The sequence below is a fragment of the Hypanus sabinus genome, chromosome 1 (genome assembly GCF_030144855.1).
Source record: "Hypanus sabinus isolate sHypSab1 chromosome 1, sHypSab1.hap1, whole genome shotgun sequence".
Lineage (NCBI taxonomy): Eukaryota > Metazoa > Chordata > Chondrichthyes > Myliobatiformes > Dasyatidae > Hypanus > Hypanus sabinus.
In genome coordinates this window covers 99,420,218-99,447,065 of record NC_082706.1, presented here as the reverse complement: position 1 = coordinate 99,447,065, position 26,848 = coordinate 99,420,218, and the positions used below count along the sequence as shown (strand labels likewise).

Sequence of the window (26,848 nt, the reverse complement as noted above, 5' to 3'; positions counted from 1 at the left end):
GGGGTTTTCATTAGTGGTGCACAATCTACATTAGCTGTCATTTATCGTGTACAACATCTCACTCTCTCATGCTTGTCTGCCCTCCTTCCCTCTCCCTGCCCTGTCGCCCATTCCCAGGAACATAAACTACTCCAGCAGTGTGTGAGATAGTTGTAAGTAAATTTAAGAGTCCTTTTCCCAGATGTGCAACTCAGTACTCAGGAGAATATTGAACCCAATAAATCTGGTATATTTAAGGGGTGACCAAATGAGAAATGTTGAGAAAGGATGTACTTCCAGGGTTTGACAGAGGTAATCTGAAGTGTGCTAAATGGCTTTCAGTACTTGTGCTTTTATGTGAATCACTTGTCAGTGGTCAGTGCAAGTTAATATTTAAGTACCTGTAATTCATAGAAACAAAGAAGCAGAAATTATAAAGAAAGATAAAGATTACCTTTATGTGCCACATGTGCATCGAAACACAATGAAATGCATCATTTGGATCTAATCAAATCAGGCAGGATTGTGCTGGGAAGCCCACGAGTATCACCATGGTTCCAATGCAGTATAATTTGCCCATAGCACACTAAACTTAACTGTACATCTTTGGAATGTGGGAGGAAACTGCAGCACCCAGGGGGACTCCACAGGGGCACAAGGAGATTGTACAAATTCCATACAGACAGCATGGAACCCTAATATTACTGTTTGCACTGCGCCAGCTGCTACACTAGTGTCACTCTCCCTATGTTAGAGTCACACATCAATACAGAACAGATACGTGCACTTCACTCCATTGATTCCATGCCAAGCCATCAAGATCCCATTTTTACACTATCTCTACCATAACCCATTTATTTCCTTCACATTCTCCACCAATTCAACCACTCAACTCCCCACTAGGGACAATTTGCAGCAGCCAGTTGACCTACCAACCTAGACAGCTTTGGGATGTGGGATAAAACCAGTGCATCCAGAGGAAACCCATGCAGACATGGGGAGAATGTTCAAAAACCACACAGAACTGGAGATCAGGGTTGAATCTGGGTCACTGGAGCCACGATGCTGCAAGCTCTACCAGCGTCACCAACCTTGTGGAGTTAGTGGCAAGATGCACACATCAGTTAGTGTCTCAATAAAGCAGAAGTTGTACAGAAATAATTATTCTTTGAAAGGTAGCCTTTTGTTTTATTATCAATTACATGTCTATTTAATTAAAATAGGATAACCTTTTTAATTTTTTAAACTGAGTATAGATTCATCATTTTGTGTTAACCTGAGAAAGAAAACTGTATAGAGCAGAACTTCTGGAAACTAGTAAGTTGTATTAAGCCTTGTATATAGTTTATTATGAGGAGTATTTGATTTAAGTGTTCACTTATTTAGGTGTAGTTCCTTATTTACATCTAAAGAAAAATAGTGCAAATTGAACAACCTTCCAACTCCTGAGAGAAACATTCAATGGAAGTGCCATTTTTACTCTAATTCACAAGTATAAAGGCACAATATTAAGATTGTTCATCTTATTTAGTAATCTGTATCTGGCAACGACCACAAATCATACCTTTTCACCTAAAACAGAAGGAGCTATTAAACTAAATTAATGAATATGTAAATCTAAATAAATTTTGGAATCTGCAATTGATATTTTGGAACTGAATGTGAAATTATGTTATGTGTCACATAGGTAAGTGTAGAAGATGTTAAGTTTCATGAAAAGATGTGGCGGTAGACTTGTGAAGTTTAAATGTAGATTGCATGGTCTACTGGTGCTGTAGATCAATATACTTCTATGATATTAATGCTGAAAGCATTCATCTATAATTTTGGAGCAAAGAATACATGATAATAATTATATTTATTTCTGTGAGGCTCCAAAATATGCTTGGTAACATTTTGACAGGTGGAATAAATTTTTAAAAAGTTATATTTACATAAGTCATTGAAGTAAGGATGTCAAAATATTTCCATATTTATGACATGAAAACTAAATGTCCTCACTTGAAACAATTGTTTTCAGTATTTTGTAACAAAGGTATTAATTGCAACAATTTATGATTCACCTGTGCTTGCAGAAATGTTTTAACAGCCTAAAATGAAATGAGTAATTTGATGAGAGGCTTTTAAAATCTTTATAAAGTTTAGGGCTGTCATTGACACTGCTTTAAGTGAATAGAGGAGATAACTGTTGTGTATGTAGGTTGAGGGAATCAAAGTTTTCACAATTGCAAATCTTTTCTTTCCTTATACTCTTCAGGTCAAGACATAATCCAGCAACATAGCAATGTCGGCAATGGTGAAATAAATGGAGGTATTCGATTAGGAACATCAATGAACAGCCAACCTAATGCTGCTACATTGACCATCGGCAATGACCAGCTTCTCAGTCAGGGAGCCACTCTTAGTGCAAGTAGTGCCAGCCTGCCAGGTGAGATAATAAGTGTGTAGTGAGCAGGCTAGGGTTTGTGATTATATGTTTCATCATATCTGCATAGCTGACTTCAATGTTTAATAAATATATTCTGCATTGGACACTTGTATCTGGAATAGAATTTCAGCCTTTTAAAACTTTGCATTTTACCTTGTAACCATGAGAGATTTAATTGCAGCAAACATAATTTAAGGCTGCCAAAGAAGAATGTTTTATTTTGTCAATTGAAGAGTGATGAGTAATGCTGGACATGTAACTACTGATTGGACAACTGTGCCAAACTAAGAACAATTTAATACTTTAAATCCAAAAATTACATTTACAAGTTAATAGGAAAGGCCAATTATAAAGACTACTTCTCAAAAACCACATCCACTTTGTGTGTTGATTTGTGGATGTGTGGATCCTCTGAGGAGTCTGGTTGGAACTAACTGTGAGCAGTATTAATCTGTTGGATAATTTTTGCCTGTCATTATGCCTCTTAAATCTGCTCAGATAAATGAATGAAGCTATATCACTTTGTTTTGCTTGACAGATACTGAAACTGATTCAAGGCTTGGTTTTACATCTTTCACAGGACTGAATTCAACTGCAAGTAGCTTGACCCCCTCTTCACTCACTGCATCTCTCCCTCAAGCCACTGTCCCTACTCAGAACCTTGTTATGTCTCCTGCTAACATGGGCAGGGAAAGCAATGTTACTCTTACGCTAACAGACACCCAGAGCATGTTGTCTGGTGGTTTAGATGCAGTCACGCTCAACATAGCTGCTCAGGTAAGGCTGAAACAAAAGGAGGTCAATATAAGTTAAGCGTTTACAAAGGTACAGTCATTAATGTTTTCTATTAACATTAGAGTCTGCCTTTGGATGCATTGACATTTATGACATCTTTAGGCTGAGAACTGTGTACTACTTCTATGAATCCTATCTTAGGAATATCAGCTTGCAACAGCACCCTTTGACTGAGCAGAATCTATGGGCCAAATGGTCTATTTTGCATATTTCTTCGACATTTTCGGTATATTCCCTAAAGCCAAAGTGTGAAGAGCAAAACAGATAAAAGAGCAATGCAGATGAGGAATGGAATTGATGGTAGGCAAGCCAGTATAGACTGCATGGGCCAACTATGTCACAAGAGCAGATGGAGGCTAGGGCAGCTGAAGTATCAGGAATAGCTAAGATCTTGGATTTGGAGGAGGTTACAGAGATTGGGAGGATTAAGTTAGTGGCACAAGACTGAGAATTTCAAAATTGAGTTGTGGCTTAATGTGTCACCAATACTGAGGCACTTGTGAGCCAGTATTTTTTTTTAAAAGCTGAAGAACATAAACACACTATAAGAAAAAAATATAAATTTTAATACATTGAAGGCACTGTAGTGACTTACAAAATTATTAAGAGAATGAGTAACAGGGTAGTTGTCCTGGGAGGGACTTTTTGTGTAACATTTGTTATGAGTATTTTAGAATACTAGTAAACTATCTTTAAGGTATTTTATTTATGATTCTTTAATTTTGCTGCTTTATACTGCATCATCTGGCCACTGAGAACTTATTAGCAATAAAAGATTGAAGTTGCATTTTTAAACTTTTCGGAAACGTCTAAGCCAAATTGACAAATGCTTTCTGCAACGTAATTGTGAAAAGTCAAGGGAAGTATTTATGTTTTATTGTAATTGGTGCAATAAGGTCTGTTATCATAGTCACCTCTTTTCTTGGAAAACAGGGGCAACAATTTCCAACAGTGGTTCCTGATTCAGCTTTGCCAGGTCAAACAGGATCAACACACCCACAGGTCATACTTGTGAGCCAGGCTCCGCAAGACACGACTGGAACACAAGAGGAAGCTGCCTCATACCAGGTACAGAACTGTGACAGAATCATACAGCACAGCATAAGATCATTGATCCAACAGGTCTGTGATGGCTGCTAGACAAAGCAACCAGTCTGGAATGCTGCCCTCTTCTATCCTTCCCTGGTAGCCTTGCCGGAATTTCTTTTATTAAGTGTGTGCGGTAACTTTGCACAAGTTGCAATTGGATCAGCCTCCATTACTTTTTCAGTACACTCAGATCATTACCCACTGCCTGAAGGTATTTCTCATATCAATTCTGACTCCTTTATGAATTAACTAAATTTATTTCCTCTGGTTACTGACCCTTCTCGCAATAGAAACGATTAAATTAAATTCAATTAAATTTCCTGTTACCCTCACTGTTTTTGGAAATAGAATTCTCGCTTCAGTTTCTTCACATAAACTAAATGCGTTAATCAAATTTAAATGTGAGTTGGCATGTTTTGTTGCACTGCTGCTTGCTCTTTAACCCTGGAATGAATTATTCTGCAGCAGGTGATCTCTTAAAACAAAACTCACCCGGCAGAAAGCAATGGCAAGCCACTGCTGTAACTTGCCAAGTATGCGATTTCCAATACGTCAGAGCGGCGTGGAAGGAAATCGTCTGCTACCTGGAAATAATTCTGGATGCGACAAACCTACATGCTAAAGTAACTTACAACCTAATTGTAAAATAAATTGCTATAAGGAACAGTATGCCTTAGAAAACCAAGCTTTTAATAGAGACATAGAAAAACCTACTGCACAGTACAGGCCCTTCGGCCCACAAATTTGTGTCGAACATGTCCCTAACTTAGAAATTACTAGGGTTACCTATAGCCCCCTATTTTTCTAAGTCTCTTAAAAGACCCTATTGTATCCGCCTCCACCACCATTGCCGGCAGCCCATTCCACGCACTCACCACTCTGAGTAAAAAAAACTTACCCCGAAATCTCCTCTGTACCTATTCCCCAGCACCTTAAACTTGTGTCCTCTTGTGGCAGCCATTTCAGCCCTGGGAAAAAGCCTCTGACTATCCACATGATCAATGCCTCTCATCATCTTATACACCTCTATCAGGTCACCTCTCATCCTCTGTTGCTCCAAGGAGAAAAAGCCGAGTTCACTCAACCTGTTTCCATAAGGCATGCTCCCCACTCCAGGCAATATCGTTGTAAATTTCCTCTGTACCTTTTCTATGGTTTCCACATCCTTCTTGTGGTGAGGAAACCAAAACTGAGCACGGTACTCCAAGTGGAGTCTGACCAGGGTCACATATAGCTGCAACATTACCTCTCGGCTCCTAAATTCAATTCCACGATTGATGAGGACCAATGCACCGTATGCTTTCTTAACCACAGAGTCAACCTGGGCAGCTGCTTTGAATGTCCTATGGACTAGGGCCCCAAGATCCCTCTGATCCTCCACACTGCCAAAGGTCTTACCATTAATACTATATTCTGCCATCATATTTGACCTACCAAAATGAACCACTTCACACTTAATATTTCACAAGCTTTTTAAACCGACAACATGTTTAGTGTGAGATAGCAACAGACCTTTAGAAAGCAAGCATGAGGGCAGAGTGTTATTGGAAGCAGAAATGGAAAGGGAAGCTGAGCTCTTTAGTTGAAAGTGAAGTATATAAATGATATAAATATATTTTAAATGATGAGAATTTGGCAAAGGACTAGGCAAAGATGTGGAACTTCTGCTGTTTAAAAGCTAGTGCTGCCTTGTTCCAACTCATCAGTGGAACGTATCTTCCACTGAAGCTAATCAAGCCCATGATCATAATTTGAACCATGGAGATGGTTTGTCACATCAATTTCAGATTAATTTGTTGTTGTATACACCAGGGTGCAATGAAATTCCCTGTACATGTGATGCTCATGTACAAGTACAATAAATGGTGCAAATATTGTAGTCAATCTGCAAAAAGCAATGCTAAAGTGACAATAATGGAATAACCAAGGGAAGTAGTATTAGGAGTCTGAACATGCCAGTGCCACTTGGTATGAGAGAGGTGATTGGTTCGGAAGTTTAATTGCAGTGGGCAAGAAGCTGTTCTTGAGTCTGGTCATGTGGATTTTCAAGCTTCTGTGGAGGGTGAGTTATGATAAAGAGAATAGACTGCAATGGAGAAATGAGACCTGTGATAACCATTTTATAGAACATGAAAACCCAGAGGGTGTGGGCAAAAGGGGAGCAATTCAACAAAAAGTAAATCATTACTGAAGGGGAGGAGGTTGCTGACTTTGTAAACAATCAAGATGCTTCATGAACATAGCTGTTTAGAACAGGAATAAGTTCACGTTGCATCATTCAGAAGAATAATGTCTGATCTAAAGCTCACTTTGCTACCCAATGCTTTGTCTACTTCAATTGGTTACATTTCCTAAAGATTAAGTTTATTCAGAGGTTGAGTAAGTGGACTGTGTGTTACAGAGCAATTCTCCACCTGTTATAGAGGGAGTTGGGTGGAAAGCTGAAAAGCAGAACCTCCAGGGTAGTAATCTGTGGATTGCTGCCTGTGCCACACACCAGTGAGGATGAGAATAAGATGATTTGGCAGATGAGTGCATGGCTGAGGAACTGGTGCAGGGGGCAGGACCTCAGGTTTCTGGATCATTAGGATCTCTTCTGTGGAAGATATGACCTGTATAAAAGGGATGGGTTACACCTGTATCCATGGAAACCAATATCTTTGCAGGCAGTTGTTGGAGAGGATTTAAATTAAATTGGTAGAAGGATAGGTGCTAAGGATGGGGCAGTTGGTATATAACAGGATGCTGTGAGACTGACAGGAAGGTCAAAATTGCAGGCAGTGGTGTGTGTTGCAGTGTAACATGGGGGCAAAATCAAAAAGGTGATGAAAGCAGGACTGAAGGTGTTATATTGGATGCACACAGTATACGGAATAAAGTAGATGATCTTGTAGCGCTGTTAAAGACTGGTAGGTATGATGTTGAGGGCATCGCTGAGTTGTGGCTGAAAGAAGATCATAGTTAGGAGCTTAATATCCAAGGAAACGTGTTGTTTCGAAAAGAGATGGGTAGGATGGAATGTGGTGTATTTGTTGGTTTAAAAAAAAATGAAATTGAATTTTTAGAGGTGATGTAGAACTGGAAGATGTTGAATCCTTGAGGCTAGAGATAAGAAACTGCAAGAGTAAAACCACTCTGATGGGATTTATATACAGGCCTCTGAACAGTAGCCTAGACGTGGGCTACAAATTACAATGGGAGATAGAAAAAGTATGTCAGAAGGGCAGTGTTTCAATAGTCATAGGGGATTTCAATGTTATTTATTGAGATACAATGCAAAGTAGGCCCTTCTGGCCCTTCGAGCCATGCTTCCCAGCAATCTCCCAATTCAGTCGTAACCTAATCATGGGACAATTTATGATGACCAATTGATCTTTGGACAGTGGGAGGAAATCCACGTGGTCACAGTTAGAACGTACAAACTCCTTACAAGCAGCAGTGGGAATTGAACCTGTATTGCAAAGTGTTGTGCTAACCACTATACTGTAGTGCCACCCGCAATAGCTTTCAAACTCATGCAGGATTCCTTAAATGTTAACTTGTGGGTTCAGTCAGTGGTGAGGAAGTCAAAGCCAATATTAGCATTTGTTTCGAGAGGACTAGAATATAAAAACAAGAGTGTAATGCTAAGGCTTTATAAGGCACTGGTGAGGCCTCACTTGGAGTATTGTGAGCAGTTTTGGACCCTTTAAGAAAGGATATGCTGACATGGGAGGTGGTTCAGAGGGGGTCCACAAGAGTAATCCCAGAAATGAAAGGGATATCGTGTAAGGAGCATTTGATAGTTCTAGGCCTGTACTTGCTGGAATTTAGAAGAATGAGGGGGAAATCTCATTGAAACTTGTCAAATATTGAAAGGGGTAAGTAGAGTGATGTGGAGACGATGTTTCTATAGTGACATGGCTTCAGAATAGAGTAGATTTGAGGAGGAATATCTTTAGCCAGAGGGTGGATAATCAGTGGAATTTGTTGCCATAAGGCAGTTGTGGAGGCCAGATCATTGGGTGGTGTACTTAAGGTGGAGGTTGATAGGTTCTTGATTAGTTAGGGCATGAAAGGTTACGGGGAAAAGGCAGTGGAATGGGGTAGAGAGGGAAAATGGATCAGCCATGATGAAATGATGGAGCAGGCTTAATAGGCTGAGTGACCTAATACTGCTCCTATATCCTACAGTCTAATGTTTTCATATGGTTTGACAGTAAAAAGTTTCTTTAAAAGGTGTTCATAAAGAGAGGGAAAATATGTAATTATTGGAGTAGAACAATGATTCTTGTACTGACATATCAAAATAGTCATAAGTTTAAGAAAAACTGCCAATAAAATGTTCGGCATAAATGTAAACAACATTGGTCAGGTCATTTAGTTACACCCAATAGTGGAGTGGTAGCATTATATTTTTATGTACATATGGTCCCACTGGGAGAAACAACCATAAAACTGTGAAGCAATAGTTTGAAGTGGCATTTAACACATAGCCAGTGGGTGAGCTCTTAAAAGAAGCATTTACTATGGGTTTCTCTAAGTTGTTTGTTTCTGAATTTGTTTCTCACATCTTTAGATCTTTAGCCAAGGCCAGATCTGCCAATTAAGGTGGGTACACTAGGTCTAGTATTGCTAATGAAAGTAGAAAAGGGTGAGTTTTCTGAGTGCGTCATACCCTCTAAAACATCGGATTTAGTGTTTATGGGACTATCTGCTGCACTTGCTTTGAATCATTGTAAAATAATATGTGCTTTCTCTGAAGATTAAGAAGGGCTGAGAAACCGCAATATCTGTTTTTTTCTTTATATGTTATAAAGGTTTTTCAGCATAATATACGGGGGCATTTGGAATTATAGAGTCATATATAGCATGGAAACAGGCACTTCAGCAAAATTCATCCGTGCTGACCGTGTTGCCTGATGAACTAGTCCCATTTGTCCATGTTTGGCCCATAGAATCTCCCTCTCCTATCCATGTACTTATCTTGATAGCTTTTTAATGTTGCCAATGTACCCACTTCAACCACTGTCTCTTGCAGCTCATTCCAAATATGTAGTACCATTTACACGAAGAAGCTATCTCTGATCCAAAACCAATGCTGTCTTGTTTTTAGCATTCTCTACCAGGGAAAAATACTATGTGCCTTCACCCTGTTAATGTTCCTCATGATCTTGCATACCTCTATCAGGTCACCCCCAGTCCCCTACATTTCAGGGAACAAAGACCTGACCTACTCGGGGTCCCCAGGTAATATCCTAGTAAGAATGATTTCTATAAGAGTGTGGTTGTGTTATCCTCTCCAGTGGACCTCGCTCATATGCAAAAGATAATTTTTTGATCCCTTTCACTTCATTTGTCTACCTGCACTACAAAACTGCTACAGTAAATTTGGCATTCTATTTTCCTTTTTACCTCCAAATTGTAGTTTGCAGGGAATGATTTTTGAAAGCACAGAAACACCAGTTTTCTCTGTATCTCAGTTCAAGTCACTGATTTCTTTTAGGAAGATAGTAGCTTGTTGCTGTTGGCCTCTGCAGCATTAGACCAATAAATACCAGTTTCTCCCCTCTGTTCTGCTAAAAACATTCCTTTGGGTTTATTCCTCAGTGACAAATAACTGGAGTTATCAGTAACTGCAAACATGGAAACCTGAGGAAATTGCATGCTATTTGTGTTTTGTGAACCTTGTCAGAACTGCAGTTCTTGACCATTAACAAGTGATGTTTTTGTACCTTCTCGACTTAGGTAAATGAGACAGCAGTAAGTCTTACAGAGGACAGTCAGACAGATGATGAAGGCCAGATAAATCACTGTCCCAATTGTAGTCAAGGCTTCTCCTCTGGATCCATGCTCCGTCGACATTGCCGAGAAGCCCATGGAGAGGAAAGAGTCCACATATGCAACATCTGCAACAAAGCCTTCAAGCGAGCAGCACATCTCAAGGTAGTGGATGAACTAATTAACAACTATTAATTTTGCTTCTTTGTTTTATTGCCCTCATTTGGGCATTGCCCCAGGCATTCAAGTTTTTGATTCAGTTTCTAGAAAATTGTAGCATTAGAATATCAACTTAATTTCCTTAAGCTGTTGCATTTGGAGTGTTCAATGATATTTTCACATTTCCTTATGACAAAGAAGAAGACTTTTTGAAACATTAAGTCTCTTACAAGAGAAAATCTGCAGATGCTGGAAATCTAAGCAACACACACAAAATGCTGGGGAACTCAGCAGGCCAGGCAGCTTCTGAGGAAAAGAGTACAGTCAACGTTTCAGGCTGAGACCCTTCATCAGGACTGGAGAGAAAAAAAAATGAGGAGTAGATATAAAAGGTGGGGCGGGGGAGGGGAGGGAGAAACACATGGTGATAGGTGAAACTGGGAGTGGGAGGGGTGAAATAAAGAGCTGGAAAGTTGATTGGTGAAAGAGATATAGGTCTGAAGAAGGGAGAATCTAATAGGAGAGGACTGAAGGCCATGGAAGAAAGAAAAGGGGGTTGGAGTACCAGAGGGAGGTGATGGGCAGGCAAGGAGAAAAGGTGAGAGAGGGAAAAGAGGATGGGAATGTTGAAGGGAGGAGGAGGCATTAATAGAAGTTTGAGATACTGGTGTTCATGCCATCAGGATGGAGTCTACCCAGATGGAATATAAGGTGTTACTCATCCAATCTGAGTGTGGCCTCATCGTGACAATAGACTAGTTCTCATACCAGTCCCACTTCCCTGCTCATCTCCCTATAACATAATCTCTTTCACAATCTCAAGAACACCCCCCCCTGATTCTCCTACCATCCATCAATACAAGTAATTTACAATGGCCCATTAGTTTACACAATGTCTCCTGTACTAACCCATTTTATTCCCCCCAGCATTACCATCAGCTCTCCCCACATCCTATTACTGGCACAGTGGAGGCAATTTACAGTGGCCAATCAGCCTCTCAACCTGTGCACTAATGGGACGTGGAAAGAAACCGGAGCACCTAGAGGTGACTGCACAGTCACAAGCAGAAAGTGCAGACTCCATTCAAGACAGCACAAGAGTTCACGATTGAACCTGAGTCCTTGAGCTGTGAAGCAGCGATGCTGTCTGCTGTGCCACACTGTTTAGTACCTGATTCACCAGAGTGAACAAAAGGTGTGATCTACACAGCTCTATGAATAAGTGTAGATGAGGCTGTAATGAGGTCTTGGATTGGTGCTCAGATAAATGATACTGTTCTGTGTAGCCGTCACTGTTGTCAATACTACAGGTATCATGCAAACTCAGGAGCCTTGTCACCACTGTCTACCAGCAAAGCACAATGTGTTTGTATAGGAAGAGTATGGTCGTCTTTTGCAGAGCCAGTAGACATCTCAGATGTTTGATAATTGTTATATTTCAGTTGCGCATGGAATTTGAGCTTGCACACATTCAATACTCATTCAATAGAAAAGGGCATGCCCTGGGTGATGGAGATCCTTAATAATGGATGCTGTCTTTCTGAGACACCGCTTCCTAAAGATGTCCTGGGTACCTTGTAGGCTAGTACCCAAGATGGAGCTGACTAGATTTACAATCCTCTGCAGCTTCTTTCGGTCCAATGCGTAGCCTCTCTCCCCCCATACCAGATAGTGATGCAGCCTGTCAGAATGCTCTCAATGGTACATCTGTAGAAGTTTTGCGTGTACTTGTTGACATACCAAATCTCTTCAACTCCTAATAAGTATAACCACTGTCTTGCCTTCTTTATAACGGCATTGATATGTTGGGACCAGGTTAGATCCTTAGAGATCTTGACACCCAGGAACTTGAAACTGCTCACTCTCTCCACTTCTGATCCCTCTGTGAGAATTATATGTTCCTTCATCTTACCCTTCTGGAAGTCCACAATCAGCTTTGTCTTACTGACGTTGAGTGCCAGGTTGTTGCTGTAGCACCCACTCCACTAGTTAGCATATCTCACTCCTGTCTGCCCTCTCGTCACCACCTGAGATTCTACCAACAATCATCAGCAAATTTATAGATGGTATTTGAGCTAAGCCTAGCCACACAGTCATGGGTATATGGAGAGTAGAGCAGTGGGCTAAGCACACACCCCTGAGGTGCACCAGTGTTGATTGCCGGCAAGGAGGAGATGTTATCACCAATCCGCACAGATTGTGGTCTTCTGGTTAGGAAGTCGAGGATTCAGCTGCAGAGAGAGGTAAAGAGGCCCAGGTTCTGCAACTTCTCAATCAGGATCTTGGGAATGATGGTATTAAATGCTGAGCTATAGTCGATAAACAGCATCCTGACATAGGTGTTTGTGTTGTTCAGGTGGTCTACAGCTGCGTGGACAGCCACTGAGATTACACTTACTATTGACCTATTGTGGCAACAGGCAAATTGCAATGGGTTCAGGTCCTTGCTAAGGCAGGAGTTCAGTCTAGTCATGACCAACCTCTCAAAGCATTGTAGATGTGAATGCTACCAGGTGATGGTCATTAAGGCAGCTCACTGTAACCGGTACAGTTGCCTAATTGTAAACCAATGTGGGATAAAAGTGGAGGCAGCCGACTTGATGTGTTTTTGTTCACTTAGGACAGAGCTTCATTTAATTTTGGAACTTTCTGCTGGTTTACTTAAGCCAGTGCTGCTAGAAAAGGCAGGCTTCCAAGCCATGACCTGAAAATGAGACTAATTTTGTGCCTGCGTGCTATTGATGTGAGAATCTCATTCACTGATCTTAAATTTCTGGTCAAGCCTCAACAGTGTTCTGCATTATTTTCTCAACGGTGCCCATAGTTGCACACGAATGACTTATGAGGTATACACAAGAGGTTCATCAGAAGGTTACTAAGGATGAGCAAGGAGAGCTTATATAGTTTACAAAGAGAGTTTATATACATTGGGTGTAATGAAAGCTTTCCTGTAATGGTCGTGCCAACGATTAGAGGATTTGAGTTTAAAGAGGATCTGAGGAAGAAAATTGTCACCCAGAGGTATTTGGAATCTGGAATACACTGCCTGAATGACATTGGAAACAGTGTTTAAAAAGTACCGAAGCAAGCACTTGGATCACCAAGGCATAAAGGCAAGAGCCTGAATATTGGTAAATGGGTTCAATGAGGTGAGTGTGTGGTTGTTAGCATGGGCATGTTAGGCCAAATTCCTCTACAATTATGACAGAAGATTGAACTGCAACCTAATAGAGGTTTTCAAGATGACATGTTTTCATAATAGGGCATACATGCATTTCCCTTTGACAAATGGACCAACAAGCAAATGTCACAGACAGAAGGTGAGACAAAATATTTTCATGAGGAGCTGCCAGTGATTTGTATGGTTTATATCAGAAATTTCTGGAATGCAAATAAAATTATAACATTATTTATTAAAGCAACAAACAACATGTTGGAGGAAATCTGTGGGGGGGGGGGGAATTGATGATGTTTTGGGTTGCAATCCTGCATCAAATCTGAATGGTTAACAATTCCACCTTGTTTCCCTACCCTGATTGCTGCTCAAACTGCTGAGCTCTTACAGCAGATTGTTGCTCCAGATTCCTGCATCTACAATTTTTTGTGTCTCAATTTCTAAATGTGAGTTTTGGGTGTGTAAAGAATAGAAATGTGCTTTCTTTTAATCCAAGGACCATCTTCAAACACACCAGCCAGGACCATCGCCCAGCAGTCAGAAGCCTAAATTATATAAATGTGAATCATGTGATAAAGCCTTTGCAAAGCCAAGTCAACTGGAACGACACAATCGGATCCACACAGGTATTCATTCAGCTCAACATGAGGCTTTGGCCAATACAAAATGGTGCTATGTGGTGCTATGGAAGCCAATATTGAACATTTTAATTTATTTAAAAAAAACTTGGAAGATTGGTTAGCAATGTTCAAAATTTGGGTGGTTTTGATGGAGAACATGAGGCAGGACTTGTTTCCAATTGCAGTTTTATGGTAACTCGGAGGAATAAGCCTGGATGGAAATAAGGAGGTCTTTATTAATTAGTGGATATGCTGATTCTAAGCAATAAACAGGATGCTGGAGGAACTCAGTGAGTCATGTAGCACCTGTGGAGGGAAGTGCACCTGAGAACTTCACTTGTATTGAAAGCTTTTTCAAAGTTGGGTATACCTTGAATGCTCTTCAAAGTGTCTGATCCCAAATCCATTAGTGGCATTGGATACAGGTTTGAATTTCAGCTCTTGAGGAGAAATTAAATGTAAATGTATAAAAAACACTGGTAAGTGTACATAGGAAAGAAGTACATAGAGTAGTAATGAAAGGGAAGGGGAATGAGAATCATGGATCAACTTGGCTCCTGTATGATTTGTCCATAGTTATATTAAGTTCTTGAAACCAACCACAGCAGCTGTTGATAATTTTAAGTAAACAATATGATTTAAGGATCAAGGAGAGTGAAAGGAAGTTGAACTGATGTGTGGTAACATGATTTATTTATGACTTCACTATTTTACTCTGAATTTTAATAACTGATGGATATGCATAATTTAGTGTGCATAACTTAATTGCTCCATCTGAATTGCTGCTTAATAGATGTGGGATTGAGAACAATTACAGCTGTCTAGACATTGTAAATATTGAGCTTGTTAACATCAGAAGTTAAAAAAAATTAAGAAATTTGAACAGGTATGTTGTAATTCGGCATGATTGTTAGAGCAAGGTGAAAATGCAATGTACTTGTATTGCACGTTCATTTTGGTTGCTTTGGTCTATTTAAAGGTGCATCTTCTAATCTCTCCACTCATATCAAGGCCTATGTTTGGTACAATAATTAGCCAGAGCACAGATAAAATGAGGTGCATTTTCTTCCCCATTTCCCTTGTAACCCTGCTGTCAAATTCTAACAATATAAGCAATATTTCCACATGCTCTACAGTTAATAGTGTTTAAAAGTATATTATTGATTCTTGAATTTTAGTGTGCTTTGTAGCATACCCTGGTCTAGGTTCACTTCTGCACATTCATTTGTTAAATGTTAAATTTTAAATAGTGAGTTTATTTGAGGCATTGTCTTTGTGACAAAGTGCTTGTCCTTTTGAGTGAGTTTTGTTTCATACAATGTTTATCTTTTATTGAAAAGCATCCGGTATTTACTTAATACTTCCCCAGAATGAAATAATTGCAGCCAGAGCTTATTGATTTGGGGGATTTATTACTTTATGGATACTTCAATAATACAGTTTGAAGAACTATTTAATGATGCAAGGAATCCATTACATTATAATGTAATGTAATTTTATGCAACAACAAAAACTATGCTGTAATCAGAGTAAGATTAAACATTTTATAAAAAAGAATTACTGAGAGGAGATTTCAGGGGTGGAGTGGAATTGTCACATGACGTAATGTCTCAATTTGGAAGACTTTGTTTCCCATCAACATGGTTTAATTTCAAAATGGAGAACAGTCAGTATTCAAATTCACCAGAAGCCCAATGTCTGGCTGAAATTTGAGTGCATTCATTATGACTGAAAATACTTGCACTGTTTTGCAGGTGAGCGGCCATTTCAGTGCAACCTTTGTGAAAAAGCTTTCAACCAAAAAAATGCACTACAAGTTCATATGAAGAAACATACTGGTGAGAGACCGTACAAATGTGAATACTGTGGAATTTCCTTCACACAAAAAGGCAATATGAAGATACACATGAAAAGGGCACATGGTTTTCCTGGTTAGTGACCCACTTATTGTGACTCAAATAATGGTTAAAATAATGTACATGTTCTTCCTGTGTGGTAGTGCAGAAAGGATCATTGGATTGATTTTACTTATTCCTGTAGGGGATCTATTGCTATTATGCAAATCACACTTATTGTTTGTTTTGCTTGTACAATGCCAACCACATTAGGTTTGGATTAGTGTAGCAGCTAGACTGGAAGGGAGTCAGATTTCCTTCCCGAGAAGTGAACCAGAGGTTTTTACTGTGGCCCAGTCATTTCACTGTCACAATTATTGATTTCATTACTTGTTTCCTAAATTTTGCAGTGGTTGGGATAGGATTTGAAGTCATATTTTTAGATCAGTGGTCCAGGCCTTTGGATATTAGCTCCTTGACTCAACCATATTGCAGTGCACCTAAATAAAAGTGAAAAGCTATACAAGATAAATTGCTCAGAAGTGATGCTCTTGTAAGATGAGTGATTTGAATACAAAATCTATTCTAAACACTGGCAGTGCATCAAAGTGAGTGATGTGGTGGGGCCAAATCTCTGGAAGTTGGGTGAGAGGAACATCCATAGTTAGTGAAGAAGCAGATTCCAGGGGCCTATTAGTTTATTGATTCTAATTGTGTCCTTAGATTGATAATCCCATCTGCTTCCTACAGCATGTCCATGTCACCTGCCATTCTATCTGTTGCAAAATCTAATAAGTTCTTTTGCTCTTCCAGGCAGTGGTCAAGACACTGGAAGCAGCCAAGAGCAAGAGGGAGAAGATGCCAGCCGTGGTCTTGATCTCGTTGAAGTTGTACCAGAATCCTCTAATGAATGGCATTGTAGGATAGCAAATGTTTTCCGCTAGCTTACACCATTTGCACTCCTACCCAACTTGAGTATATATATTTGTGGAGGTATTTCTTCCTGATCTTGGTCAGGCATTGTGACTTTGGTAGCCACCAGCCTGGGTCATTGGAAAAAGTTGGTTGTGCCACCAGGTTAGACAAACCATGAATAAAGAGTTAATGCAAGGTACTAACCTTGAGTTAAAGGGCTAAAATTATGAGCATGCAGTGCTCAGTCTAATTATGAAACAAGAGAGAATGATCTACAAGTTCGGGAAAATGCAGCATAATGTGACGTTTACACAATTTTGAAGATTAATCAAGAAGGAATTTCTTATCTTCATTTCAGCTATTCAGGGAACACTTATTGTGGTGGTGTCAGGAGTTGTGCTGAATTAAATTGGCCTGATTGCTCATTCAGAGCATTGCACAGTGGAGAACCAGGCTGCACATCTCCCACTGGCTGACCATTTCATGGGCTCTCTCACCACCAGAGCCAATTGTCTATCATATCTCCAGAGAACCTCTAATTACAGTCTGCCTGGCTACTTACTGCGAGCATTCTAACTCGCCTGCAGTGTCATGACTTGCCACTAGTGTGACTAGTCTTCAGAACATAAAGCTATTCTGTGAATTAAAATAAATGGCTGATTGTATAAAAGTGAATTTTGTTTGCATTCCAAAGAATATTTTTGTAGATGTTCCCACTTTACACACACAGCACAACATTTTGTGCATTTGGTAAAGGTAATGTCTCTAGATAAGGGACTTGTACATGGATATTTATGTATATATTGTCTCCATTCTATGCCTAAGGTATTTTTTGTTTGCACTGTTGTTACATGAGCACTTCATTAATGTATTTTTTCGTAGTGTATTATATAACTAGTGTTAATTCCCTGCCTCCCCCCAAAATAACATTGTGCAACATTTATATTTGACTTTGGAACATCACTGTAAATACCTGTGATATTTGTAATATCGGGTTGCATGTAAATATAACTAAGAGCATCTCGAAAGATAATCATAAGATTGGCTTTTCATCTGTCTCCAATGGAGCTTATTTTTTTGTTTAAACAATGTGTATATAGATTGTATAATTTGTGACTCAAGGGATGTTTTTTCTTCTTTGTAAGTATATGTAATGTATTTAAATCAAGATATTTCAAATAATACTATTGGTTTTTAATAATCAGGTTTGTGGGATTTTTATTTTTTCAAATGAGTACTAAGTGGGCAATCCAGTTCATCTTTGAATGATTACAGACTAATGCTGTATTTATCTGCACTCTGGAGAGTATCTTTACCAAATCCTAACGGCCAATTCTGTATTGTGCTGTAGGTTTTCTATGTTCTAATACAGTGGGCCACATTGGTTCAGTTACTCTTCACTACTGCAAACTTTGGCCGTGTTCAAAGCCTTGGTGGCAACAGAATGAACACTTTCTCAGACTTCTATATCATTTAGAGTCATGAGGCAGTGGGGTCAGGGATCAGGTATGTGGGTGAGGCTGTGACTGTCCTCTTGAAAGATTGGTGCAGGTAAGTGAGGATGGATAATATCTTAGAATATCAAGGGATGTTCACTGGCTGAAGGGTGTTAAGCTTGTAGCTAACAGAAAAGCACATGCTGGGACTGGAATGTTAGAATTAAAAAACTAGAATTAAAAAGAAAAAAAATTCTTTCCACTGCACTAGGGCAGAGACGACCAACTTCAGTAATAGTGCCCTATGATCAAGAGTAACACTGTACAATGGGGGTAGTGTATACATACTCTGTACATTATGGGCCAATTTTAACGTTCTAAATGCATCATTGCTCCTCTGTTTCCATGCCTTGGTTAACAAAGGTGTCCAATTTGAATATAATATATTGAGCTAACACCTGCTTTGCATGGGTGTTTTTTTCCAGATGACACCCACCAAAAACATACTCTAACTTTTCTGAATGCCCAAACTGTAGTTGAAAGGTAATGTTCAATTGAGTGGACCAAACTCCAACACCCAACATCACATACCACCAAGTTCTGCTCTAGAGTACTCATCAAAGTTTTAAAACTCCTTAAATTCCATCAAGTCAATTCCCCAATCCCTATCCTTGTAATTTCCAGTGAATGCGTATTTTGTTTATCTCTCATTACTGCCCCCTTGGAGTTGCAAGGAAATAGAAACATTTTTGCTTTCTTTCAGGATATATGCAGTTCTGACACAGTCACCATTTGCTGTATTTTCCTAACTCTCCTTAAGAAGTGGAGTGAGATGCTGCCTTCCATTTTTCCAACTGATATAGATGGAGACTATTTCAGTCCATTAGTCTATGCTGCCCCAGAGCAGCCTTGCACCCCCACTAACCTATCTTCCCCTTAGTCCTGCCAATCCATCCCCTGCTCACCTACAGAAGGTGGACAGTTTACAGTGCAATTAACTGCCTAGTCAGCATGTCTGTGGAAAGGAGGAAGGAATCAGTTGCAGGAAGAATGTGCAAACTCCACACAGATAGCACCATAAGTTGGATTGAACCTGGATCAATGGAGTTCTGCTTGCTGTGCTGCCCATTCTTAATCTGCCATAATTAATTTGGTAAAGGTGCTCCCATATTGCAGTTGGACTGAGTTCCAGGATTTGTATCCAAGCTTCAGTGAAGGAACATTGAGATATTTCCAAGTCCCAGATAAAGTAAGATGGAGAGAATTCACAAGTGGTGATGCTACCTGCTACCCGTCTCTGTAGTTGGAAGAGATCATGGGATTTTGGAAGAAGTCTTGGTGAGTAATGCACATATTTTGTAGATGAGGCACCCTGCAGTATCCAATCACCTTCAAGGCTGCACCGTGTGAGAGGATAGGGGAAATCCACTTACTGTGGCAGGCAGTAAGAGGATGACAGAGTGGCTATAAGTTTCCATTTTCTTTTTGCTCTATATCTAGGGTGTACAGGTATCCCTCTAGTGCAAGGGTCCATGGACTTCAGGTTGGGAACCTGTGGTCTAGATTCATATTAGGCACTTCTGCACGTTCATTTGCTAAATGTTAAATTTTAAATAGCTTATTTAAGGCATTGTCTTTGTGACAGTGTGCTTGTCCTTTGAATACTATTTTTCTGTTTAATGCAATTTTTATCTTTCATTGAGAAACCTCTTTTCTTAATACTTCCCTAGGATGAAATAGCTGCAGTCAGAGCTTATTGATATAGGGGATTTGTTACTTTATGCTCCTTATTGCTTCAATGATACATTTTGAAGAGGTGTTTAATGATGCAAGGAATCCTTTAGAGCATATTTTTTGTTCTTGATAATATAAAGTGGTTAGTGACAGGCATTCAAACCATCAAGCATGGGAGAAGTCTACTGTAAAGATTTTACAATAAAACTTCTTTAATTTAGTGCATTTTTAACAAACATCAAACATGCAAAACAACAATCTTTGTAGTTGAATTATAACTGTAACTTTATTTTAACATGGACAAACAGTTTAGCTGCATTATTTTTTACATTTACATTCATAAATATCACTCAGTCATACATGATCATTCATCTTTTTCTAGTATGTGTTCTCTATAAGCAAGTTACCATACATAAACTGGCAATAGATAGGAAAACTAACATTAATAAGTCTCTACTTTCACCTGCCTGTGCATTTTAGATATTACCAGTTGGAGAATGGATGGTAGCATGCTTTGTCCCCCACTGGGGATTAAGCCACAACTGGCAAAATGAAGACTTCTAATCAAAGAGCAGCAGTAGCAGCAGCATTACCGAGGGAGGGCAGGTATAAACTATACTCTTCCTACATCTGCAGTTAAAGCAGCAGGTGTCAGAAGTAGAGTATTCTATCAGAATCTGTGAGTGTGTATCATCCCCTTGTATTTTGTTCAAATTAAATTCTTGGTGCACGTATACGTTTCTTGGGTGCGGAGACGATTCACCCTCGTGGCTAACATGAAGGGTGTTTACCTCCGAGAAAGCAATCACCTTAAGCTTTGTGTAAATTTGCCATTTTAATGCACTACACTTGGATAACAAAAAAGGTAAATGTAAAGGTGATAAAAATATTATTTCAATTTCAAGAACAGTGCAATTCAAAAGAGCACTCACATAGCAATGGTCTTGGCCCATTGATGTGGAATTTAGTGTTAGTTTGAGATTATAGCTTACTGATAACATTTTCACACATATCATGTTAGTGTAACACCTTAATGTTCACAGCTTTACAACACGTAATGCTGCTTTATCTGCATTGCACCATAGAGTGTGTGAAGAATAGACCGTCAGTTTTATTATACTACTGAAATGCTTCTTTGGGTACAAGTAACCAATGACATTTCTGTTCAAAATGGAGTTTATTGAACTGAACAGCAACTGTCAGACAAGATCTCACTTTTGCACAGTGCTAATATATTTAGTAAAACCTTAGCAATTGTCATGATATTTTACAGTAATGGTGTTAAGATGCAATAAAATTAATTATAAAACATTAGATTCCTTATCCATAGAAAAGGAGAGTGGATGGAGTTGTAAGACCATTGGTACCTTCACATCAAGTTTCTAAAATATTTCGAATTACTGTGGGACTAGTATATATAAGCAGTAACACATTCCATTCATTATACCGTCTACTCCAGTTAATTCAAAATCTCTTTGCTCACATCGTTCTGTGGCTCAAATTAAGAAATTTAAATAAACAGTTCTTTTTTAAAAATCTGGTTAACAGATAAATTTGAATTAGGCAAGTTTGCATTAAGAGCACCAGGCTAGATACCTGATTGGTAAAGATCATATTTGTATGCAATCATTCTCTTTGGAGGGACTCAGTAAATGCTAGTTAATGCATGAATAGTAAGACTGTTAATATACAACACAGAGCAAGGATATTTTTCCATTTTGAAGCATTCCGTCCGGTTGTACTTGATGGGGATTCAGCGCCTAGCAGGTGAACCTTCACCTTTCTTCCCCTGTTTAGAACAGTAAAGGCAGTGTATTTTAATAAACATGCTTGTAGAATTAATAAACACAGTCAGTGATATCAAAGAAACTGAGAATCCTGGCTACATTTAATAATGTAAATTCTGTTCCGAACCTCTGATGAAGGGCTAGCACCTGGAAGGTGGCTGTACATTTTCTAGAGTTAAAAACAACTATGTATGTGTGTTATATATGAACAGCTTTTTTACCTTTTGAGAGGTCTATTCCAGACTCTTACAGCACTCAAAGCTTGCCTGACATTTTGGTGAAGTAGTACAAGAGCTGAAGCAATCCTTTGGGTTTGATGCTAAATGAAAGACAAATTTCTGCAGTGCTTTTTGGTGTCTCAATTTACGTGTAGAGAGTATTCTGACTAATTACAATAGAGCTGGTAGGCCAGTTCCAATGCACAGGATTCCAAAGTTAAAAGTCACAAGTCACATACAACCTTGAGATTTATTTTCTTATGGACATATTCAATCAATCCAATAGTCATAATAGAATTAATGAAAGATCACACCAGCAGGCCAGACCACAAACTGCAAATCCAAAAAGAGGGGAAAAAAGAACATGAGAAGGAGTCCTTGAAAGTGGGTCCATAGGTTGCGGGAATAGTTCAGTAATGGAGCAAGTGAAGTTATCCCCTCTACTTCAAGAGCCTGGAGATTGAGGGATAATAGCTGTTCCTGAACAGCTATTGGTGTGGGTCCTGAGGCTCCTGTACCACCTTCCTGATGACAGCTGCAAGAAGCCTGCGTGGGCGGGGGGGGGGGGGGGTGTCCCTGGTGCTAATGCAACAACGTGCTCAATGCTGGGGAGGACTTTACCCATGATGGACTGAGTTGTATCCATTACTTTCCATAGGATTTTCCTTCAAGGGCATTGGTGTTTCTATTACCAGGCTGTGATTTGGATTTGGCTAGTCAATATACACTCCACCACACATCTATAGAAGTTTTAGATGTCATGCTGAATCTTTGTAAACTTCTAAGGAGGAAGAGGTGCTGCCATGCTTTCTTTATGATTGCACTTAAGTGCTGATCCTAAGAGAGGTCTTCTGAAATGATAATACTAAGGAAGTTAACGCTGCTAACCCTCTCCACCTCTGATGAGGATTGGCTCATGGATCTCCAATTTCCTCCTGCTGATGTCAGTATTCAGCTCTTTGGTCTTGTTGAGTGAGAGGTTGTTGTGACTTCCCTCTTCCCTCCTAATATGCTGATTCATCACCACCCTGGATTTGGCCTACGGCAGTAGTAGTGTCAGAAAACTTAAATATGGCATTGAATCTGTGCTTAGCTACACAGTCACAAGGGTAGAACAAGTCGAGCAGGGGCTAAGCAGGCAGCCTTTTGGGGCACCTGTGCTCATGGAGATTGTGGAGGTGATGTTGCCAATCCAAATTGACTGGGATCTGCAAGTGAGGAAATCAAGCATCCAATCACACAAGGAGGTAGTCAGGCCATGTTCTTCTAGCTTATTGAATAGTTTTAAGGAAGTGATTGTATTGAATGCTGAGTTGTTGTCAATAAAAAGCATCCTGATGTATACAAGAGACTTCGGAGGGTTGGAGAATCAGTCAACTCCATGCAGCACAACACTCCCCACTATCAAGGACACCTTCAAGAATCATCCATCACTAAAACCCTCACCATCCAGGACATGCCTTCTTATCATTAGTACTGGAGACCCACATGTAGTGATTTAGAAACAGATTCTTCACTTCTGTCATCAAATTTCTGAATGGTCCACAAATTCTACCTTTTCTAAAATAATGTTTAATTTTTTTTTCTAATTTATAGTAATCTTATAAATTTGCACTGTACTGCTGCCATAAAACAAGATTTCACATCATCTCAGTCACTGAGGATAATAAATCTGATTCTGATTTTTAAAGCTCTTTGAACTTCTGAAGTGTACTCATTGTTGTAAAAGCCAGAGCAGCCTTGCAAATCAAGGCTATCCTCACAGAACACAGTTTCAGACAAGAGTGCAAGTTACCTTCAGCATCAGAGCCACCATTGATTGCTGAATGTCAGTAAGCAGTATCCTGTTATGATCATACCGTTGTTTATGGGGGTTAGCTGCATTTGTTCTCATAGTGAGAAGAGCCGTCAAGTTAACGCAATAGGGTAATATGAGCAACAGCAGCTAAAGAACAGATTGGTCCTAATTTTTTCTCATCCCATAGTGTATCATATTTTATAAATAACATTGTTAAAATTACTTTCCCCTGACTCCCAAATATCCCTCTGTTTTCACTGCGATTTTCTTAAGTTACTCATCCCAACATAACACAGGCCCGAGCCCTGCCCTTCATCAGTAATATCTACATGAGATGCTGCCTCAAGAAGATACCTTTTAGAAGTATCCCCCACTATCCAGGCCATTTCCATCTTTTGCTACCATTGAGCAGGATGTACACAAGTCTGAAGTCCTACGGCAACCTGTTCAAGAACAGCTATTTCCCTTCAACAGTGCACTTGAACCAACTGGCACAGCTGAAAACACTACACTATAGCAACTCTGACCACTTTACACTACAATGGATAGTTTTTTGTTATAATTGTGTTCTTTCGTGTAAAAATTTGTTTTTTAGTGAATGTTGTGTCTCTGATGCTATGTGCCTGCGATGCTGCTGCAGGTAAGTTGCTCATTGCACCTGTGCAGACATGTACTCCTCATGCATAGAAACAGAAAACCTACAGCACAATTCAGACCTACACCCTTCAGCCCACAAAGTTGAGCCGAACCCGTCCCTACCTTAGAAATTACTAGGCTTACCTATAGCCCTCTAAGTCCCATGGACCTATCTAAAAGCCTCTTAAAAGATCCTATTGTATCCGCCTCCAACACCGTTGCCGGCAGCCTATTCCATACATTCACCACTCTCTGCGTAAAAAAAAAACAAACAAACCTCTTAACCCCTGACATCTCCTCTGTACCTGCTCCTCAGTACCTTAAACCTGTGTCCTCTTGTGGCAGCCATTTCAGCACTGGGAAAACGCCTCTGACTATCCACACGATCAATGCCTCTCATCATCTTGTACACCTCAATCAGGTCACCTCTCATCCTCCTTCGCTCCAAGGAGAAAAGGCTGAGTGAACTCAGCCTATTCTCATAAGGCATGCGCCCCAATCCAGGCAATGTCCTTTAAAATCTCCTCTGCACCATTTCTATGGCTTCCACATCCTTCCTGTAGTGAGGCAACCAGAACTGAGACCAGTACTCCAACTGGGGTCCGACCAGGGTCCCATATAGCTGCAACATTACCTCTCGGCTCCTAAGTTCAATTCCATGATTGATGAAGGCCAATACACCATACACCTTCTTAACCACAGAGTCAACCTGCGCAGCTGCTTTGAGCGTCCTATGGACTCGAAACCCAAGACCCCTATGATCCTCCATGCTGCCAAGAGTCTTACCATTAATACTATATTCTGCCATCATATTTGACCTACCAAAATGAACCACTTCACACTTATCTGGGTTGAACTCCATCTGCCACTTCTCAGCCTAGATTTGCATCCTATCAATGTTCCACTGTAACCTCTGACAGCCCTCCACACTATCCACAACACCTCCAACCTTTGTGTCATCAGCCATCCTTCCACTTCTTCACCCAGGGCATTTATAAAAATCAAATTTATAAAAGAGTAGGGGTCCCAGAACAGATCCCTGAGGCACTCCACTGGTGACCGATCTCCATGCAGAATATGACCTGCCTACAACCACTCTTTGCCTTCTGTGGGCAAGCCAGTTCTGGAGCCACAAAGCAATGTCCCTTTGGATTCCATGTCTCCTTTCTCAATAAGCCTTGCATGGGGTACCTTATCAAATGCCTTGCTGAAATCCATGTACACTACATCTACCTCTCTACCTTCATCAATGTGTTTAGTCACATCCTCAAAAAATTCAATCAGGCTCGTAAGGCATGACCTGACCTTTACAAATCCAATGCATATGATAATAAACTCATTTGCATTTTAACAAATTATCTTTAAAACAATTTTTTATCTCTTGAGGTGCATTTGGCACTTAAATTATGGAGTATTCTCCTCCCTCACTCTGAAGTTATTTGTAACTGTGGAATTTGTAAATGTGGAATTTAAAACAGTTCCTTTCTAAATTAAGGTGCTTTGCCACCTCTATTGACAAACAAAACATTCCAGATTAATTCTGAAAACTATCTGTATTGCAATAAAGCACTCTAAACCAAGTTAGCATATAGTGTGCCTCTTTGTAGTCTGTAGGTTTGTGTTTCTTTAATTTCTGGAGATTTTTGTATTCCAGTTTTCCTTATTCCTTCACAAACCTTGTAAAACCCTGGTTAACCTACATCAAGAGTTTCACCCCATTAGAAAGTGGAAGCTTTTGAAAGGGTGTAGAAGAGGTTTAATGGGATATTGCATTGATTAGATGGGCATCTGCTATAGGGAGAGATTGGATATAAGTGCTGGAGGTGGATGGTCATGTAAGTAGCTGGTGCTTATCACAAATCCAGGTTACGCCATTACTGAAGGCAGTCTGACGATCTCTGAAAGAGTGTTGATAATGGCTGGAGTCACCCATCTTGTGAAGACACTACCCAAAAGGCAGTACTTCTGTAGAAAAAATTGCCAAGCACAACCATGGGACTAGGATTCGCCTACATCATACGATGTGGCACATAATGATATTGGTGACTCCACTGCAGAATGAGGAATGTACTGGATATTTGAAGCAGCTACCTTTTAGATGAGAGATTAAACCCAAGTGTACTCTGCCGTTTCTCAGATGAACTCAAAACGTCTAAGCCCCTGGGTTACCACAATCATTACAACATTTATCAAAATCAATATTGCCCATCAGACAGGGGTTACCTAGCCTGTTCTATACTTTATTCCTGTGACACAGCATTGTAGTTGAATAGATCCAGCACTCAGTTGAAGCACACTTGAGAATGTACAATAAACACCTGTCTTGCCAGTGATGCCCAAGAACAAATAAAATCAAAGCTACAATAAAAACAATATTACTATCACACAACATTAAAACATACTCTGACCCACATCTCCATTCAGTCCGTCAAGTATCCATCTACACTAACTTATTTACTAGGACTTGATCTGTAGCCTCAGTAC

General features: G+C 39.7%; 2 protein-coding genes across 4 annotated transcripts in view; one reads left to right on the top strand and one right to left on the bottom strand.

The window, feature by feature from the left end:
- Positions 1–17,950, top strand: part of LOC132395723 (zinc finger protein 236-like) — a 159,522-nt gene extending 141,572 nt beyond the window's left edge. For 2 of the 3 annotated variants that reach the window (XM_059972679.1, XM_059972696.1), the window contains 7 exons: positions 2,237–2,407; positions 2,946–3,184; positions 4,136–4,270; positions 10,019–10,216; positions 13,882–14,011; positions 15,760–15,936; positions 16,654–17,950. In XM_059972679.1, the coding sequence (XP_059828662.1) occupies positions 2,237–2,407; positions 2,946–3,184; positions 4,136–4,270; positions 10,019–10,216; positions 13,882–14,011; positions 15,760–15,936; positions 16,654–16,784 (1,181 nt within the window). In that variant the 3' untranslated portion in view covers positions 16,785–17,950. The remainder of the gene's footprint in view (positions 1–2,236; positions 2,408–2,945; positions 3,185–4,135; positions 4,271–10,018; positions 10,217–13,881; positions 14,012–15,759; positions 15,937–16,653) is intronic. The other variant, XM_059972688.1, reaches the window with a different exon arrangement.
- Positions 17,951–20,204: 2,254 nt separating this feature from the next.
- The window catches only part of LOC132395717 (myelin basic protein-like), a 171,939-nt gene continuing 165,295 nt past the window's right edge, over positions 20,205–26,848 (bottom strand). Inside the window, exon 10 of the mRNA XM_059972668.1 lies at positions 20,205–21,714. Coding sequence (XP_059828651.1) covers positions 21,679–21,714 — 36 coding nt within the window. The 3' untranslated portion in view covers positions 20,205–21,678. The remainder of the gene's footprint in view (positions 21,715–26,848) is intronic.